Below are 20,570 nucleotides of genomic sequence, written 5' to 3' on the forward strand. Positions count from 1 at the left end.
TAGGAAACAGACATCAGTAATTACAGTTTGTACTTCAGCTATTTCAAAACCCCTTGCTTCAATGAGCAAGTATTAACTGGACAGACACTCCTTCACAAATTAGAGGTTGCAAAGGCTTATTACACACCATATTTATCTTTGAAACTTGTCCAACAGAATTAAACTAAAAAAAAAATAATGATACAGATTATGGTTGCAGGCAAAAAACTATTAAAATTCTAACAACTATATATATGTTTTTATCTGTCAAACTGTCCCTGCAGCCACTCTTCAGTTTAGGAGCTCAGGAATGCGGTATTAAGAAATACTAGTACTTCTATTTGTATGCTGTTGTCCAACTTTAAACTGGCTGTATTTTATCACAGGACTTGATAAACAATTTATTTCTTGATTGGGTAGGCCTTAGAATGCAATAGAATGGCAAGAATATGAGTCTGGACTATCCCCAGATGGGAGCAGAAATGTAAAAGTACGATACCCACGCAAGCGAGAAGCATACGACGAGGAGCATCTACACTGCTTAGTGGAAGAGTGCACAGAGCCATCAACTTGCCATTGACCAAGTCTATTGTAAAACCAGAAGCAATCTAACCACCTCACTGTGTTACAGTACCCGAGTAATAAACTTGGTTAAGAGGCCTTACTGGCAAAGTTTGGCACGTAACAGAGCTGGCTTTGATCAGGCCAGGCAGCTCAACATCTCCATCGTTCTTTGAACAAGAGTGCTAATTGTGAGAGGACATTCCCCTTTTCACAGTTAGTTTTTCTGTTTTCTGTGCAAGGACTGCACTTGCGAAGCTATGAGATTTTTCCCTCAAATGACTTAAGACTACTCAGGATATCCAAGAAGGTACCATTACTATTGTTGGAAGAAATACGAAATTGCGGTGGAGAAAAAAATTGGGGCCAAACTAGTGCATGCATTTAGGTTTTTCAAGGCTTCTGAGGGGTAGGAAGGAGCTTAGGCAAGGCTGCCTTTTAACTGCTGCCCAACTCAAGATATCATCAAATGAGCTCCTAACAAATATTTGGCTTCACAACAGATCTGTACTGAAATTAATAATTTAAGTACATTCCTCTACATACATAATTTCAGTCAGACGAGGAGATAGTGCAAACTTTTCATTTGCTAAAAGAATTATTATTACATCTCAAATTTAGTTCAGTGTAAGAGATTATATATTTAAGCTGATTAAAAAGGTTCCAGTTAACTGAAACAAGCATTTGGATTGTTTTAACACTCTTAAAAACAGGAAAAGTTAAATCTCAGAATGCAGTTTTACTTGTTTGGCCAAAATTCACAACACAGAGAAAAACTACTTTACAAAAAAAAGCGTCAGGAATGCAAGACATCTTAGAATCAGATCAGCAATTTAGGAGGATGCTTATTAAAGGTACAGTTATGTGTTTGTTTATTATGTATTCAGATGATCTCTATAAAGCTGTATTAGGCATCTGTATTTTCCCTGTTAATCAGGTTGGTTATTTTTTTTTTTAACATGGTATAATTCTGGGAATTAACTAATATTCTAAGTGACTACTTTAGGTAGATCAAAATACTTGAAATGCAACCACTTTTAAATTCATTGCACGAGTAACCAAACGCAAATATTCTGCATACTTCCTAAATAGTTACATTATTAATGGCCTAACATAAAACTAATTGGTTATTGTAAGTGAAAAATATTACCGGTGGCTGAGTATGCACTGCTGTGACAAATACAATGCGGCAGGATCTCCGACAATAGCTGTTTTGTGAGGGTTTGGATTTCTTTTAAAGCACACTTTCATATCAAACAGCACTGGTCCTTAGAATTAGATCAAGATCTTTATTGGACTAATAAATACTGTTACTATTAAGAGCAAGTATTACAAAAAGACATATAGCATCCATTTCATATACTCTACTTTTAAGTGTTTAATGGAATACTGCTGATGTTTTCAGCACAAAATTATCAGCATCATTCTGCTTTACGGTATATAACAAGCAGAAAGGTCAACTGTTTCTAATATTTGCCAGCTGCTTAAAAAAAAATAACAGAAACTATGGACATAGTGCCTGTAAGTTTTGGACAGAAACATTTAGAACCCAGAAAAATCTTGATGAAGGTTCATGGTGTGATCTGTTTGTTTATACAAGTAAACATGCAATTCACCTTTATAATCACTTTACAAAGAGGTATCATTTGCTTCCACACCGAAGTTTCTAAAGCTAATATAGTTTGTAAACCATAGTGTGAGATTTATGATGTTATACTGCAGAAACCTGTTTAGCCCCTGATTTACAATCCTGGCAATTGTATTCAACTCTGTCATCATAACTAATTACAGCTAACTGTAGATTACCATATTGCAAACTCTCATCTTCGTGAAAGAAATACGATGTTCTGCTAAAAAAAGAAAAAGAATCAAACATCCTGAGGGCTAATGAACAAAAATGCACTATTCCAGGTCGGACTGCAAACCTAAACTCTTCTATCTGGTGCCGTAAAACTTCAAATTGCTATTTGTTGGCAAGTTGTTTTAGCCTCAAGTACTTACACAGTAAATCACCATTATGCTAATACCATACCTTTGGCCTGAAACATATTAATCTTGGTTAACAATAACTGACATTTACATTACCAATTCAATTCAGGCATTGTGGTGACTAAACATACATGCAAGAGCTTCAGGGAGAAAAGTTATTAGTTCTGAATGTGTCCTTACTTTTCGCTGAGAACAATTTTGGAGAAACTTTATCATCAATTCTTGTTATAATCTTATAACATAAACATTCAAATCCTAATTGATCTGTAAAACATTTGACTTGGAGTAAAATCTGCATTTGTTTCTTGGGTGCAGCTAACTGCACAAAGTTAACACATTTCAGATATATTTCAAGATACCTATTTCTATACTTTATCTGTTCAAAGAAACTGGGACTTTTAAAACTTTTAAAACTTCAGTTCTTGGGAAGAAAATGGGAATTTGAAATATTCTGAAGAACATGGCACCAAGACATGACAAATAGTACCAGGTCCTCCCAGGAGAGGGAAGATGGACTTTTTCAGCCAATTTTTTTCTGTTGATATTTATGAAGCCCATAAATAATAATGGTTTTAAACACGTAGGGTTGTTTTGCTTTTCTTTATTTAGTGCCCTCCCAAATTTTCAAGCAATCAGAAAAGTAGTACTTACTGCATTAAGTCTGCATAACCTTAGCAGGAAAACTTGTCCCTCTCCTTATACCCACGCCTTATAGCTGTAGCACAGCACAGAACACACTTCGACCAAGTATTTTATTCCAACTTGAATTCTCTACCAGACTCCAAATGCATTCTACAATGCGTTACCTTAGATTTTTGTATTTTTGAGAAAAATACTATATTTAGCATGGTATTGATGTTTAGATGGTATTTTTGCTACATTGTAAGAGAGAGCCAAAACAAGATACTGCAGTCTAACAGTATTAAGAGAAACACAAGGAATTTGGTGTGTTGGGGTTTTTTTTTTGTGTTTAGATTTAAGAAGTTGCCCACAATGATTTTTCAAGTAAAAACCAGTATTCAACTCCTGAGGAAAGGAGGATGGATTACATGTATCCCATGTTGCTTTTTGTTTCCCATCTTTTCTTGGCTTCAAATCTGAAATAGAGCACAGAAACCACGTTAGGAATCATGAACATACGTGCTTCAGGTATTCAACCATACTATTCTGAATAACAACAAAAATAAAAACTTAGTTTTAATACTGTAATAAAGACATGAAGGCAAATGTAGCCATATAACCAATACATTAATTCTGGTAAAGCCTCTGTACTTAACTCTGATAACACTGCTAAAAAAAAAACAACACCAAACCCCACCCCCCAAACCCCAACAAGGTTAAACTAAACAAATAAGATTAGCACAAGCCTATTTCGACTAAGAAAACATTTAACTGAGATTGTATTGTATGCACTTAGTGCCAATGAAACCACAAATGTTTAATTCCATACTCAAATGACTTACCCCCAAGCAAGCTTCTTTTTCTTTCGAGCTTCTTGGGCAGCCTCTGCTTCTTGCTTGGCTTTTACAAAGTTGCGGCAAGCAGCAGCTTTGGCAATTTTCACACCAAGCTAAGACATAAAAAGGAACAAAGGAAAACTGAATAGATGCAAATGACTCATACGAAATTTAAGCCTCACAAATTACTTGGCCTGATATTGTTTCTCAAAAGTCAACAGATATTAAAATACCTTTCAAATATTAAGCTGATGCTGTACTATTAGACCAGACAAGCAAGAACGTCTCGAGAGAAACAGAGGAGTGGGATCCTGGGGCAAGCAATCCTTTTCACCAAATCCTTCATTTTCAAGAATAAAAGCAAAAGACAATAGCCCACTAGATCCTTTTCTTTGTTTGTTTTTTAAATAAATATATAGACATAGAGATACACACACAGTCTCCATTATTAAGACCAGTCTGTGACTTCAGCTGTGCTAACACAATAGCATCAGGTCTTACCAATACAAAAAACACCCAAAAAGACAGTTTTATACGGGAAGAACTGCTACTACCACACATTTTCCAGTAGCACCAGTAGTCATGTTTTAATCAGTCTGTCCAGAAATTTAAATGAAGCAGCGTCCTTAGAGTCCATCTGGCATTTAGTCTTCACATTACCAGCTTTTAGATTATTAGTGTGATAATATGCATGCTTTTCAAATAAGGTCGTAATAGGCTGTAGGTGAATACTACTCTACTTTCATAAACTTATTCATACTGTGAGAATTAAGTTCACTTTAGTGAAGGGGGGGGGGGGGAGAATAAAGCAAAAAAGATGGAAGAAGGTACTGTGAACTATGACCAGATTATTTTCCTTAATCAGCATTCATAACTTGTTCATTGTAGTTACATTTTGTGACTGCTGTCATGACTTGACATTATCTGCAACTAAATTATGAAAGAATTTGGTGTCAAAAGTTACCGCTTTTCTCCAAGACAAACAAGCAATTCATTTAGCCAGAACTGCTATAAACGGTGATGTGGACAAACAGGTTTTCTTCCTATCCAGGCCAAACCTACTGAAGTTAGCTAACATTTCTGACTGGATATTCTAAATTGCCCCAAAATGTCATGGGAGCATCAGACGAGAGAGGCATAGGAGACCCAAGTGAAAGAACACTCCTTAACACTTCAGGTAAAGTTCCATTATTAAGAGTAATACGCTTCAATAATCTCCAGCGCCTATACAGGCAATTCTTATTTACTCTAAGAGACTTTTTATGCAGATAAGATGAGAGAGAACTCAAGAATGCATCTTCATGTGTAGTTGCACTGACACATCTTTTACAACTCTCCCATCAAGGCTTTGAGAGTCTATACGCATGTAGGCAGTAAGCACAACATCAGTTTCTGCTTGCTTTGAGGCTCTAAACACTGGCAACACAAACAGTTGAGAGGTAAGCATAATATTTTAAAATGTGCAAAATAAATAATGCCAAACAAGTTTTTCATCTACTATTTGCACATGTTATAAGGTCATAAATATGTACTTACAGAATTATCTTGATGCACAAAATTTACGTGACCAGACATTTCAAAACTTATTAGATACATCATTTTCCCCTGAGCATTAACATTTTATATAATCAGTAATTCAATGCCAACACCTGAACTGCCAAATCTCAAGTCAAAGACTAGAACATAACATTCTCTTACTTGCATTGTCACTTAATATTTAAGGGCAGCTATTAACTTGAATATACTTGCAGTATAAAAATGCCTACGAAAACTGACCTAAAATATTAAAAAAATGTTTACTTGTTAATTGAAATAGGACTAATTATTAGCTTAAAAAAATATAGCAATCTGATGGCTGAAGTCAGTCATCAGCAGAACCATGCCTTTATTTTTGAACTGTATTTTACCTCCTAACATACTTAAGAATTAACTTTTACTACCTGATGAATAACAGCATGTCCTTAAAATACATTCTAGTGGCCTACTGAACACTTATACACGTGCAAATACACACAAGTGAGGTCTACACAAGTGCTGCAGAAAAATCTTTTGATGTGTATTTCTTGGAAGACAGAATGAGTTCTTCCATCTTTGAAGAGTACGGAAAAAATGGGATAATGAGATCCTCTGTAGTGTACATGGAAGTAAAAGGAGAAACATTTTGCAGCATTAATGTTATCATTTCTAGGCTACATTGACTCAAATTTTCAAGATGTGAAAACAAATATGTCACATATAAACACACACAAACATTTTAGTCAGATTAAACGTCTTCTGCTCCCACCCACACCCAGACATACATTTTCACTCCCCCCCCCCGCCCCGCAAAGAAATCCATTGGTTTTACATTAAAAAAACCCCCACGCATTTCAGGTCATCAGATAACTCAATAAAATACCATCTTAAAAGAAGTAAGAAAGCATGAATAAAAATATATACAACAATTTCTTGTGTAGTCAAAGTATCAGCATTTTCCATATAGAACATCCAATATTTTGCTGCATTTTAATTAAGGTGTCTAAACATTATCACAAAGAACTGCAAATTGGTCAGAGCACGCAGTAAGGAAAATTAAGCTCTAAAGGCTTTTTATCACCATATTTCAGGAACCAAGGGTGTAAAATGTTCTAATTTGGGATATATTAAAAGCCATAAAAGGTCTTTCAAAAAGATTAATGGTACTTTGCTTGGATTTAAGATAAGGGCTTTAGCTGGTTGGAAAAGCAGGGCCCTGGCTAGACCCTTGAGGCATTCATCTTTACAGCCACTTGGAAGATTTGTAAAAGCGTCTGCATAACCTCAAGCAAACGCACTGCGACATTTTTTTTTTTTAAATTCCTTTCAATTTTACAGGTTTAAAGTGTGTAAATCATATTGGGCAGTAAAGCTGATATAATGGTTCATCCTTGTAACACAATATATATATTTTTAAGACAAACCTAAAAAACAACTCAGTTTCTACAGGGCAAAGACCTTTCCATTTTGAAGTTGACCAATAATCACGTCAAATATCTTACTCTAGATGTTTAATGTAGCATAAATGAAAATTCCTTATCCGTTAGTTTTCATAAATTTTCCACTCATCTGAAATTGTTACCTTGTAACAAATTTCTGAAGCTTTGCTTCTTTTTGAACAGTTTCAAGGCATTTATTTAAAAATACCAATTATCATACTTTAACTTTTTATGGAATAACAGGTCTCTATGAAAAATATTTATGCCATTCTCTTTTGTTCTTTAATTAAATGAAAACAGATGTTTTCTGAAGTAAAGCGGAACCATTACTGGAGTACTTAAAGTGTTAAGGTCTTTAATTTTTATATCAGTTTGGTCTACAATTCCTGATTGTCTTTACTCAAGCTCAACATTAATGTCAAGCAAGTTACCTAGGAGACGAAAGAGATCAAAGAGACAAAAAACCCTCAAATGTCTGATTAATCAAGCCTGCAAACAGCTTATTTCTTTTAGCCTGCATGCAAGTATGAAAATGAGATTCTGGGAGCCGTACATTGTGCAGATTTGTTCATTCTTATCAGAACAAAGCCAGCGGCAGCTTATTTCATGGATCATTGGCACTGTCATCAGTGCTACACAGAACGGGTGACAGCTCCTCATTTTGAGGCTTGAACAAAATTAGCAAAAAGTCGGCACAAATTAGCCTCTCATCTTTTTAGTAATATGACATTATTCATTTACTTTTTATCCAATTTTTAATTTTTTCCTTGTCAGCTATCCCTTTCTAGTGTTTCTTGCACAGCATCATAAAACACTTTTAAAACAAGCAAAGAAATGGCTGAAGTTGAAATAGTATGTAAAGTTCAGGCAGAAGAGTAAACCTTTTTATTAAGTTGCAACAGAATCTACTGTAACTTCCAGAAAACTTCCTTGAAAATCAAGACATTTAACATTAAGTATCATAAAGCTAAGAGTTTTCATTAAGATAGCACTGTGCAATGTAAATGCTGAATGATACAAGTAATGAGACAACAGTTTCAACAACTGCTCCAGAAATATTTCGGTATGATATACAAAATGCTAAACCTACAGAAGCTCTAGCAAAACACCTATATTCAAACAGGTCCCGAAATATCCGATGCTCATACCAGAGAAGCCAAACAGCCTTTTAATACAGTGTTACAGTTTCTCCTCAAATATGAATCTAGTTATTTCAGGCTTGCCTTTAGCAATGATTTTCTCCTTTTATGTTATGGAATGTTATCCATTGCTGACGTATATAAAATATATAAAGCAAACAAGAATACCGAGTGGATTTTGCAGTGAAAATTGTCCCCTTTCAATGATGTGCTCAACTTCCACTGTAAAATACTTTGTAATACCTTTGTTATATTTTTATGCTGTGTATTACAACATCAAATTATATTTGGATGACACAGTAACGGAGCAAGGACAGAAAACTGTTCTAATGTTAAGCTCTTTGCTAGATTTAAACATTTAAATGCAAGTAACTTCTTCCATTCATGAGAAAACACAGCATTAAAAAAATTAACTATAAGCTGTTAGATGCTTTACACAGCCCCCTTATAAGAAAGGCAGTTTTAAAAAAAGAACTGTAGTACTGTTTTCAGCAATTTCTTTATCTCTGTTCTTCTAAGTAAGAAAGCTTATTAACAAGCTTTGAACTTAAAATCACATTTACAATAATGTGCCATCAACAGTTTTATAAGCTAATTAGAAAAAAAGATTAATTAATGACTGGCTGCTAATAAAATGGCAATCATGAAGAAAGAAACCAAGGGTGCTAAGCTTCAACTACCACCAATTAAGAGCTAATTACAAACAAATTATATATGTGTTTTGCTGTGGGCTTTAATTTACTAAAATGGTTTTAATTAAAAGAGAAAACATGCTGATTAATTGAACTGCAGAAAAAATCTACAGTATAAACTGTGCTTTGTCTGTCTCTTTAATTAGACTTGTAACATCTGAAATCTTTTTTTAAGGTTTGTTAAGGAAAAGATATACATAATTAAGGGAGCATAAGAATGTAATTCTAGGTGATAACCCTGCCATGTTCCAAAGGTTAAAAGAAAACAACCTCAATGAAGAGAGATATTTGGGAGCACCTCTGCTAAGCGTTAGAAAGAAAATCCTTCAGACATAAACATATAAACTCTTTTTTTTTCCCCCCACAGGTCCTTCAATGGGCAAGGCTTCCAAGTTAATTGGTGCTTGGTTACATTCCATATAAAATTGCATCAACCTCTTCAGGTACCTAAAAGCACTACAAATTGTGAATGTTGCACAGAATTTAGGAATGAAACTCTATTCTACCAATAGAAGAGCATCAAGCACTGTAACCTGTCCAGCTGAAACAGTAATGTGTGTGTGACCTCATGATCAATCATATCCTACCCAGATTTTCAAATGGAAAACAGCTTCCAGAATGGTTCCCAGTGGTTATGACATACAACCTTGCTCGTGTACTTCCCATTCTCAATTATATGACTACAAGTTACTTCCAGACAACAGATACTAATTTGATCATTAGAAAATTATCAAAACTGATGCAACAAATTTTGAAGACAACAGCAAGACTGATCTTGCTGTAACATGACAATGATATCCCAGTGAATGGCCAATTAATTTCATAGACTACAGTGTAGATCTTTCATTTAAGCTTGATTGCAATACCATATAGTTTTCCTATAAATTGCAGCTTTTTCAAAATGTTTCACCAAAATGCCAGAAGCCACTAAGCGAAGCACTTAGGAACAGTGCTGTCAAAAAGGCTGTACTGTTTAGAGACTGACAACTACTCCAGTAATTTAACACACTAAATTAGAAAAGATTTTAAAAGTTGCTTTTGACAGGTAAGTCTAATATGGTCAAGATTATTTTATCATGTTCAAGTTACAGTCCTCAGGCTAACACACTCTTAGACAACGTGGCACCTACCTACCAGGCAGTTAACATAAAAACCACAAGCGTAATGCAAGGTTTGAGGTGTAGCCCGATGAGTTCTCAGAATATTAGAGCCATAAGAGGTCTGCATTCTGCTTCTTGAGACACTGCACAATGATTTGAGTACAAAAGCACTATGAAAAATTCTTCTCTGGGGAAAAAAAAGCTTGGGAAATATTTTCAGGTTTATATATTAGGGGGGTGGGGGGAGAATCTTTTAAAATTATTTGGTTTAATTAGGAAAAGAACAAGTATCACTCCAAATTGAAACTGATTTACAGCAAAGTGAAATTACCAGGTATCTCCACATACCGTCCTTACTCAATAGGATAAACACCTCCAACTGCACAGTCACAGTGCTCTAATTTATCAACATTTATTCTTCCAAAAAATCTAGGCAGATTCCCACAAACACAGTAGGAACAATTAAAGTACATTTCAAGATACTATTCCAAAAAGATTTTTTGAAACTGTTAGAAAAGGTGACATAATTCCAAATGTCTGTTTCCAGCTACATATCCAAGTACCTGCTACCATTAAATCTCAACTACCCTCCCTGAGACCATCACCAAGAAAACCATTTTATCTCAGCCCAGATAAGTGTCCGCATAAACTTCATTCTCTCAATAACTTTCATTCTAAAAGGTTCAGAATTTTTCGGGTAACTCCTATGTTAATATTAACGCTTCTGTTGGCACCCCTCAAGTTAAACAAGTCATCATTAAATGTAGTGTTCGAACAACAGATTTAGGTATGCCATTCCACATTTGAAAAGAAGAACTTTAAAACATGAAGGACTCTGCCAATGCTGAAAGCCCTGGAACGTCATAATAAAGACAGCAACTGGATTACAATAATAAACCTTAACTGTGCATATTTTAGCAGCACACTGCAGTGAACTGCTAGTTATTTACTACTAATAGTACTATGTTGTAGGTATTACAGAAATAATTCAGTCTAACGGTGTGTTTAAAAATCCACAGTGAATTAAGATTAATCAGTATGACCCACCTGCATTATGTTGACGCTCAACAAAAATTTATCAAAGGACTGCTGATGTTATAGACTGTAACTGCACCACAGCACTGAGATGCTGAAGTTAGACTGGGTTCTAGAAGCAATCTAGCTGAAGAAGCAGAGTTACTGATGGCCTAAATTATTCTGTACAACATAATGCAAACATGCCCATATTCTTTCAGGAAGAATTTCACTCATATATAAAATAACGCAAGAATTTCAGGATTACTAGAACTCTCCGTGAAGCAGAACACCCCACAAGAGAACATGCTCAGGGGACAGCCAAGGATGCTACAGTTAGACACCTGCAACCCTGATCGCTCCCAAACTAACTGCAATCACTTTTCTAGTCCACAAACTAGGATGACAACAGGGGTAATAATTTGTAGTGAGGTTTGCCAAGGATTAGACTAAATATCATCATCATCACATAACTACAATTCATTTTTTTAATAGAAATGCAACTGCCAATAAAAAAAGGGTAAAACATCTTTAGCTAGTCTCAAAAGCTACATATGAATCCACGCCTGCAGTCACTTGTAAATACAGAGCCTCACGCGTAAGGCATCCGAGTTCTAACCTTCTCTCAGTCTGACACCTTGAAAGCTACTAGATCAAGAAGTTTTGTTTTAAAATCACTATTTGTGCATATTTGTCAAAGCAGAAGAGAGCAACAAATAATACATTGCCCAAAGCCTCATTTACAGCAGTACAATAATATTTTCCTTAAAGAACCTGCAACAAGTACCACATGGAAATGAAAAGACCCAAAACCTTGAAGCGGTATCACTTAGGCTTTTAGGGTATAAATTTCAGTGATCCACTGACAGCTGCTAGATTATGCATATTGCCTAAATCACCACTGATTTTAAAGGAATCTGATTTTTAAAAACCTTTTCTCACTGTGTCATAATGATAGCATACTGACAGCATCATATTGGCATTCCTTTGCTTTTTAGGACATGTTTTTATTGCCTGTTCTCATCATCTGTTTATTTTTGGCTTCATTTTTCTAAATACTGAAGCTGCCCTATCAGTTTCACAGGCTTATAAATGTTATACATCAAAAATTAGTTTCACTTATTAAGGCAGGAAACGGCTTTAAGAACTCTGGGATCTGTGCCTCAAAGCAAAAGCTTTATCAGCAGGTTCCAGTCACTGCTTCTTGCAAAAGAAAATGGTGCTGATTAAAACCCCATACACCTGATTTCAAAAAGAACACCTACCCACAGAACATTTTTCACATGGCTGCAAGGGGGGCTGTACCCCAAACAGAAGGCAGCTGTTTCTCATACGCTCCCTGCCCCCAACCCTGCAACATTGCTCTAGAAAAATGAAAACTATACATAAAAAGATGAAGTTGAGATAAAAGAACAATAATTCATCCACTTCTTTCTCCAGACTTCAGAAGTGGTGTACTTCAATACAGCCACGGTACAGTTCCATGCCTGACTTCCTCAGTGTTGTGTGCTGCATTTGGAACTTAGAGGGATACAAATAGCCACATACTTTAAAATTTAACTCACTTCTAAGAAGGATTATGTAAAATGAGTTTTAAGAGGGACATTTCTTTAAATTGCAAAGCGACTGAATCAATACTATACAATATGAAAGCAGTATCTTGTTAATTGTACTTGTATACAAAACAATGATTTTTGAATCAACCTCTTCCATAATCAAATCCTTTTCTAAAGTTCTCCACTGAATCAGAATTAGTCACCATTAGAATGATTTCCTTAGAATAAAAAGTATTTTAAAAGATCAATTAAAAAAAAATACAGCTTCTTAAAATCAGAAAGAAAAATGAATCGTGCAGTGGGTTATGTAGCACATCTTTACAACAGCAGAGAACCCCAGTGAATTCACATGGATTCTGCCTCGACAGAACTCCTCACGAGATCAAGCCAGAGTCATCTGAGTTTTCCTTCTTTCAACATACTATTTATTCAGATAAACCCACTTAACCAAAACCAAGTCAAGGCTGTGAATACTAATAATGTTTCAAGCATTTTGTTTTCAGAATTACAACATGCTAATATTTGAAAGTCAACAATTTGGAGCTAATGTTCCACAAATAATAATACATTGCTGTACCACCTGGGATATGCTAGATGTTGTACAATCCCATGGCTACCGAAATCAGATAACAGTTTATCATAAATATTACAAAACCTTAAAACTTCTTACATTAATTTGTTTTTATAGTCAAACAATTTGCACTAGAACCTCAGTATGTTTTATTGATTATGATACTCTAACCACGTTAGAGTAGATGGGATAATGACATTTGTGAAGGAGAACAGCAAGTGTTTTTCATGTTGTACACATGGAAGGTAATATATCGGTATCACAGCGAGAAGCTGGTCAGACTTTAAAAGAACATTAGGACGCATTCCTATCGCTGTCAATAGCTGTAAATCTTTGCAGATTGAAGTTTTGTGATCACTGGTAAAAAGGCAGATAAGAGTTTAGTCATTAGAAACTGCCCTGAATGACTAAATGTGGGAGTTTAATGATTGTGTAAGAACACACACTGAGGAACAGCTACCCAGCCTTACTTAGAGAACCTTAAGAACTGTATTGCCCATTTCAAAAGCCATCTATTTTTAAAGGCACCACAATATTGTATTATATTGCATTAAACAGATTTAAATCTGCAATTTTACATTAAAGCTTAGATTGAAACCCTGTACTTAGGAAACATTTTCAATATTTGTATGAGAATGAGAAGTATTTGGCATTTGTCTTTCCTTTCTTAATCTTTTTCTAATACCTTTGAGTTTTGCTAGTATATACAGTGGACAGAAAATTCCCATTACCTCTGTGAAGAGGGAAGAACATGCAAGACAGAGGAATGAAAGCAAAAATTATATAATTAATTTCTAATATAAATCTAGAATATTTATAGTTTAAATTATATTAATCAGATAAAAGTTGTAGTTTCCCCACTCACCCCAAATAGTACTTATTTAGTTCTTTTTCCTTACCTGGCTTCAAAACTATTCCAACTATCTTTTTATCCTAATTTTCTTCCTTTGTATTTTCTCCCTTATACACAAATAGCAGTGGGCACAACAGCCTTCATGGATTTCAATTATGTACTTCAGCTGCTACCACCTACCATACGTGCACCAATTTAACTATTTCTTATATGAAATTGCAATTACCAGAGGTATCCGATAGATTCCTCACCAGTTTAAGTATTCACTCAGCACTACATACAAATTTCAAGGGTCTAATTTTGAAGCAAAGAGTAGCATAGCCTTCATAAATTTACTCAGATACACCACATAAGACAACATCTTAAAAAATTGAGTTTCTCTCACCTGGATTTTTTTTTTTTTAGATATGCATTTATAAACTAAAAAATTATGACAAGGAGAAAAAAAATATCTATTCATTCTATAAACATCATTCTAAGGCTACAGCAATATGTTTGACATCCATCTACTCCCATTCTTCTTCAGAGTTCTTCCAGCCATCAACTCCTGATCACATGAATACACAGGAAAAGAGCACTGGGGCACAAGTTTGGGTATATCTGGCCTTACTTGGGCATGCCTTGCTCTAAGCTTGCTAAATCTCTACCTTTCTTCAGGCTCCCCAAGCTTATTGGGGAGGGAATGCAAAGAAAAATCTGAGGCACAGGGAACTGACAGGAAGAGAACATCCTACTCCTGTTTTCTTGGTGTGCGACACGCAGAAAAATCAAAAGCTCGATATAGGTGACTAGTTACTGACTCCTCTGACTCGTGGAGTCAGCATGAAGGCTTTAAAGCAAGGTTATTTAGGATCGTTCATGGTTGTATTTTCAATTCTTATACATAGCTACAGCTGTCCAAGCATTACAAGATCAGCAGCAAAATCCTTCAATCACCAACAGAAATCTGCTTAGGAAATAGGAAAGATGCCCCAAACAATCTTCAATGCTATTTTAGTTATGACACTTTTTGGACAGCCATACAAAACTGAACGTTTCCTCAGAGCTTTTGTTAATAGCCCACTTACCTCACGAATGGCTAATCTATCACTCAGCTCCTCAGCCTTATCAATGTCACCTTCCGCCACAGACTTCTCTATGCTAAGTTCAAGGCCAGACTAGAAAAAGAAAAGCAATTATCTTTAGGACAAATAAAGAAAGAACACATTTAAAGGGAACATCTCCTTTCTAAAAGTATTTCTTTCATAAAATTCTTTATTTTAAGACACTGCATAAACCTGTAATTTCTATGTAACACAAATCACTTTGTCTCTGTATTGTAATGGACAGTATAATTAAGAATTCACTGAAAGGCTGCCTGAGCACAAATCATTGCATTAGTTCCACCTTATGTGCAGGATAATACTGTAGGTTAAAAAAAATTACACGGACTAGTTTATGCCTGTCACAATAAAATTTCATCTGAAGATCTGGCTTATCTCTTCCATCCCTGGAGCTTTCTAAACAAAATGTGAAATATATGTGTCAGGTAACATGAAGAATGGCAATTACCACTGTATCGTTACAGTTCTAAGATCTTATCTTTATCCAAAAACTGAGTTCTGGCATGGTGCCACTCCACTGTGTGAATAAATTAAAAATTCTAGCGCTCCCATGGAAAACAATGAAAAAGCTTCAGAATTTAACCTCTGAAAATAAGGAAATAAGAAGTAATCATAAGATCAACGTAACATAACTTGTTTAACAACAATATTTACAAATAATGTAACAATAAAAAGTAAATATTTACTCAAAATTATAGGTGAAAACCTCTGAAGGAATACAGAAGGGTAGCATAGCAGTAGCACTGACTTCAAAATTTCACAAAAAACTCACTCTCTCATAACAAAACACAATTTACAGCCTCACTGGTTTTAAATATTAGTGATGCTAAAGAAAACACATTTGACTGTTTCATAACATACACTTTTCAATGAGTTAAAAAGTTAAAAGCAAAAAAAGCCAACAGAATTCTTGAGGAACAGTGATCTGCAAATACTGCACTGGAATTATTCAGGTGGAAGTTAAAAAAAAAAGTAGTGCACAATTGGAAGTTGCAGTGAGAGCCAATTCTGTTAGATGTCTTTTCTGAAATTAATGAGACATTGTTCCACTAGTGATAAAATCTCTGAACTTACATGGAGAGAATCTGCATTTTAACACTTTGGGCCTCGTTCCAGATCTATCCTGAGCAGTTTAATGACAACTAAATACCCACCAAAAGTAAGAACTCAGACAGAAGTGAACAATATCTCATGAGTGGCATGCAGATACTTACTTTAGGCAAGTTAAAAATACAAAATTTGTCATAAAGGAGGCTAACCGAACATTTGATGTCATAGAACTTATACAGGCCTTTACTAGAAAAACTACAGAACAGTGCTATGACGAACTCACAATATACTGAGTTTCTTAACTTTTCCATCATGTTGTAGCAATTATTTCAAATACGACTAGTTACACAATAATATTTATGAACAGAATGTGTTATAAATCTAGTAAAACTGTATGGTAGGTTTGGCCCTCTAATTCCCATGGCCACTGGTGTCAACTAAAGGATTTACTTGACACATTTTAAAGTTAAATCACAACTTAAAAAAAAAAAAAAAAAAAGGAAAAAAAAAGTCAAACAATGCATATGAAGTCTTCTGTCTCTCATAATAATAGAAAACAAAACCAGACAGAAAACAAGCACAGATACTGTCTTAAAAGAAAGCACAGCAACCTTTCAACCCAAGTATGATTCACGTGATATCTAAAAGGAAATTCATTAAAAATGTGCACAAAATTATCCTTCTTCAGAGTGACTCCATCATTTACTCACTTTCAGATAATCTCAGTTTTATTCCTATCTCAGTTAAGGCTGAGGTTTTTTACTGCCAAGTACAAGCTGACATTGCTTTTGGATCAACAGTCACCTTTTGTGGAGCCCTGCTATCCACAGGTGATTCAAATCTATCATTGATTCCAAAGTATTGTGTAAGTTCTTTCCATTTGTCTTCATTTGCCAACTGTTGACTACTAAAAACAACAACAACAAAAAAGTCATTAATATAACCAGTTCCCCTTCCACAACTTGCAATATTCTTTTCAATGCTAAAAGTAATTCTTCCATTTGGCAGACATGCTGTTTTCACCCATTCACAGTTTTTAATGAAAATGAAATTAATTATTCCTTCGCCTCTGAAAGTGTAATTCCACAATCTTAAAAGCAAGCTTATAGAATCATAGAATCATTTAGGTTGGAAAAGACTTTTAAGATCAATAAGTCCAACCATTAACCTAACACTGCCAAGGAGGAAAACAGAAGAGGAGGAGGAGCAGGCTGAACAGGAGCTTATATGCAATTACAAACAAATCATTATTAGGAATAATATTGCATCCATTTTAAGTTACATTAAATAACACATTTGTGTTGATTTTTAAAATCAAGCGATAAACTCTATCAAACAATCACTGGTATCAAATTCAGCCTGCCCGACAGAGACACTGAACAACTTCACCAGATATTTTACATGATGTTCAAAGCTAGGCTTTGGCCATGCATGTGGTCAAGCTTTTTACAAGTTTTGCCCGATATTAAAAACAGACCTCAGATAATCACATTGACCTTGTTATACCTCTTAGTCACTTCATCGTTCTTTTTCTGTTTTTCTAGGGGGAAAAAAAAATATTCAACATTACACAGTGATACCCTGCAGCATCCAATGAAGTTAACAGAACTCTAATTGGTCACATTTCCTTTAAAAGATTGACACACTAGGATTTTTACCCAATGATCATGTGGATTTAAACCACTCAGCTGTAAGACTTTTCATAGAAAGAACCTCCTACAACATCTGTGAAGAAGTTTTAACCAGAATACACAAAAGTGTGTTTTACAGAATTACTGAAATACACTTAGCCATTAGAAATCAGTATTAACTGAGTAAATTCTACCTCCTTTTTAAAAAGAGGACAAGTATATTACTTGAACTTTAAGTAGCAACTCACAACCTAGTCCTACAAGTGATGTATACAACTGGAAAAACAAAATCCTAGATAATAGCTAGGATACATCTACTCAGGCATTCAATTCTTAGTTAAAAAACAAACAAACAAAAAAACCCCACCAAACCAAAAAAAAAACCCAAAACCGAGCAAATCCCACTTCCAATGTATTCGATACTAATTCCATTTTGAGAAAATAAATTCTGTAATTATATAAAACACCTTTTCTGCGGCGCTTTCTTTTTCTGCTTTTGTTTTCCTGATTTGCTTGGATTTTCATTTCACGTTTTTTCTTCTGAAGCTCCAGAAATTTCTACAAGATTAAGAAAAGGCAAATCAGTATTTGTAATTTTTTTTCCATTTTTTAAAAAATTACATAATGTGCTGAGAAACGTTGTCTCAATATCTTATTTATCCACATTACCTTGTTATATCTATTACATTAAAATTTATGCATTGAGAACATCCAACTGATAGCGTTAAACTGGAATTGGCTCTAACCTTTCATCACCTCTCTCCTTCTGCCCCCCCTAAATCCCAGCCCTATTCAAACCCAACAGTTTTCTCATGGGACATGACACTGAATACACTGATGCTGGCTGTGCACTCCTGAGCTATTCAGTGCGTTGTTATTCCCTAGCTGCTAGTTCATAACCCAAGTATTACTGACAGCATAGTCCTTGCACACCAGGCTGCCTACATGGATCGATGGATGGAGGAGAATAACTAGGTTTTGTCAATTCTTATTTTGACTCAAAAGCCTAAAACACAGATTGCTTTGTTTATATTTATTTTTTTCAGTCTTTGCATGCAGCAGGAAAATCAAGAGGTTATAAGGAACCATGAGTCTGAATGCCTGCAACTAACCCCTACAGAAAGCAGCAGGGTTTGCCTCTACTTCATGGATATGCATCACCAGTACAGTGGCTGATACACTTAGCTGTAAATCCTTGCTAATGCAAAAAGCAGTTACGAAGAAGCTCAGAGCCCACACGCTACCAAAACCACAAGTCTTTATGCAACTGTACAGTTATCCAAACATCTCCCTGCTGTGCTTTCAATCCCCACTGCACTAGGGGAAAAATAAAAGAGAGTTACATTCATTTCCTATCTAAATTCCTGTCCACACTGCTTGAAGCAATCTAAAGTATATTACCATGACTGCACTTTGATCATATTTTCTTCATTTCAGATTTATATATTGAGTATTCAACATTGAGTTATTTTAATTTAAAAATTAGCCATTCGACTTTGAATATGTTGCATTTATGCTCTGGACATTTGGAGACTTGTAACGATACCCACATTCCACATATTTAAAGAAACTCCAGAAGGGCACATTTGAGATTCATTTTCTCCATCTGTTAGAGACAGCAAAACGGGTTCACTGATGGCATTACTTTCAGGTCCCTTCTCCTGGAATTCAGAAAGCTGAACTCTTTCAATATCTTCTTTTGTATCTTCCTTTGAAAAGGAACCATGCAGTTCGTCTGCCTCATCAGAACTTAAGTCAACATCACTTTCATTCAGTCCTGGAGGTAACAGTCCACTCCACATCTTCCAGTTTAAACAAGTCCAAGCCACTTCAAGTCACTGCAAAGACACCAGAGCTATGTGAGCTTACCCATTCCGAGAAAAAAACACAATTAACCTGCAGAAGAGAGAAGGAAAAATAGAAAAACACACGATCAGAAATATTTTAATTTCTCTTGAGAAGAGTAACTATCGTTAGATGTTTTAGACAAGCACCTTACAAAGCTCCTAATACTTACTAGTTCAGAGAGAAGTAGAGGACTTAAGCACACAGGTCGAAGCTATTAGCTCTCTTTTTTTCTTCCTTGCTCTTTAAAGCTTTGCCACTTCGCACTTGTTTATAGCTGCTTTCAGCTGCAGTGCGATGTTGCAGCAAACGCCTCCTGCCTCTCTCCACGGTCGGCGGGGGAGCGCAGCCCGCCCTCCCACACGATCGCTTCCCGGGACAGGGCAAACGCCTCCCGCCGGGCGGGCATGGCCGGGGGCGGGGGAGCTCCGCCGGCCCCGGGGTGGGGGAGGACGGCGAGAAGAGGCCGCTCGGGGAAGGGGTCAGGGCGGCGAGGCGAGGGCAGCCCGCTCCGGACGGAGCGACGCGAAGCGAAGCGCCGCTCCAAGCCAGGGCGAGGGAAGGCGGCCGGCACCTCCCGGCCCCCCGCAAGCCCGACGGCGCTGCCGAGCGACCAGCGCACCCCCCCGCCTCCCCTCATCACAGCCCCGCCGCCGCCGGGATCCCCCCCGGCCGTGTTTACCTGGCCGCCATCTTGGCACCGCCGGAACACCCCGCCCGCCGATTGGACTCTGCCCCGCAGCCAATCAACGGGCGCTTTGCTGCTTTGGGCCCGGCCTCTCTGGTCTCTATGACAACTGGGCAGGGCGGGCGGCGGGGCGAGGGCCCCGGCCCGGGCGAAGAGGCGCTGCCGTCCCGGGCAGGGGCTTCTCCCCTGGGGACTGTGGGGGAATCAGGCCCCCTCCTCTTAGTGAGGTAACAGGGGTACTCCTCACAGCCAGGAGGGCTCCAGAAGGGTCTGGCGGCCCAAGGTGTGCAAGCGAGGTGGTTTTATCAGAATTAACAGCAGTGCTCTGGTAGAAAGACAGGTGACGAGTTTTACAGCAGTCCTACTTGCCATAAAGGAGTATGGCGTC

At 36.5% G+C, this 20,570-nt stretch overlaps 1 protein-coding gene across 5 annotated transcripts; it reads right to left on the reverse strand.

Annotated features, from left to right (window-relative positions):
- Positions 1–3,341: 3,341 nt before the first annotated feature.
- Positions 3,342–20,217, reverse strand: FAM204A (family with sequence similarity 204 member A). Of its 5 annotated transcripts, none has more exons than XM_087765559.1 (8): positions 20,177–20,217; positions 19,200–19,487; positions 18,117–18,207; positions 17,525–17,558; positions 16,823–16,925; positions 14,933–15,022; positions 3,993–4,099; positions 3,342–3,626 (listed from the first exon to the last, which is right to left on the reverse strand). In XM_087765559.1, exons 2-8 carry the CDS (start codon positions 19,449–19,451, stop codon positions 3,575–3,577), a joined length of 729 nt encoding a protein of 242 aa, XP_087621685.1. In that variant the 5' UTR covers positions 19,452–19,487; positions 20,177–20,217; the 3' UTR covers positions 3,342–3,574. The 5 variants fall into 5 exon arrangements, with proteins under 5 accessions (XP_087621685.1, XP_087621683.1, XP_087621686.1 ...); XM_087765557.1 differs by having other exon boundaries at positions 19,200–19,545; positions 20,177–20,211; XM_087765560.1 differs by lacking the exon at positions 20,177–20,217 and adding an exon at positions 19,667–20,169 and having other exon boundaries at positions 16,823–16,922; positions 19,200–19,545.
- Between the last annotated feature and the right edge of the window lie 353 nt (positions 20,218–20,570).

Source organism: Nipponia nippon, unplaced genomic scaffold (genome assembly GCF_047370975.1).
Source record: "Nipponia nippon isolate SJK-2023a ecotype South Korea unplaced genomic scaffold, ASM4737097v1 scaffold_3, whole genome shotgun sequence".
Taxonomy (NCBI): Eukaryota; Metazoa; Chordata; class Aves; order Pelecaniformes; family Threskiornithidae; genus Nipponia; species Nipponia nippon.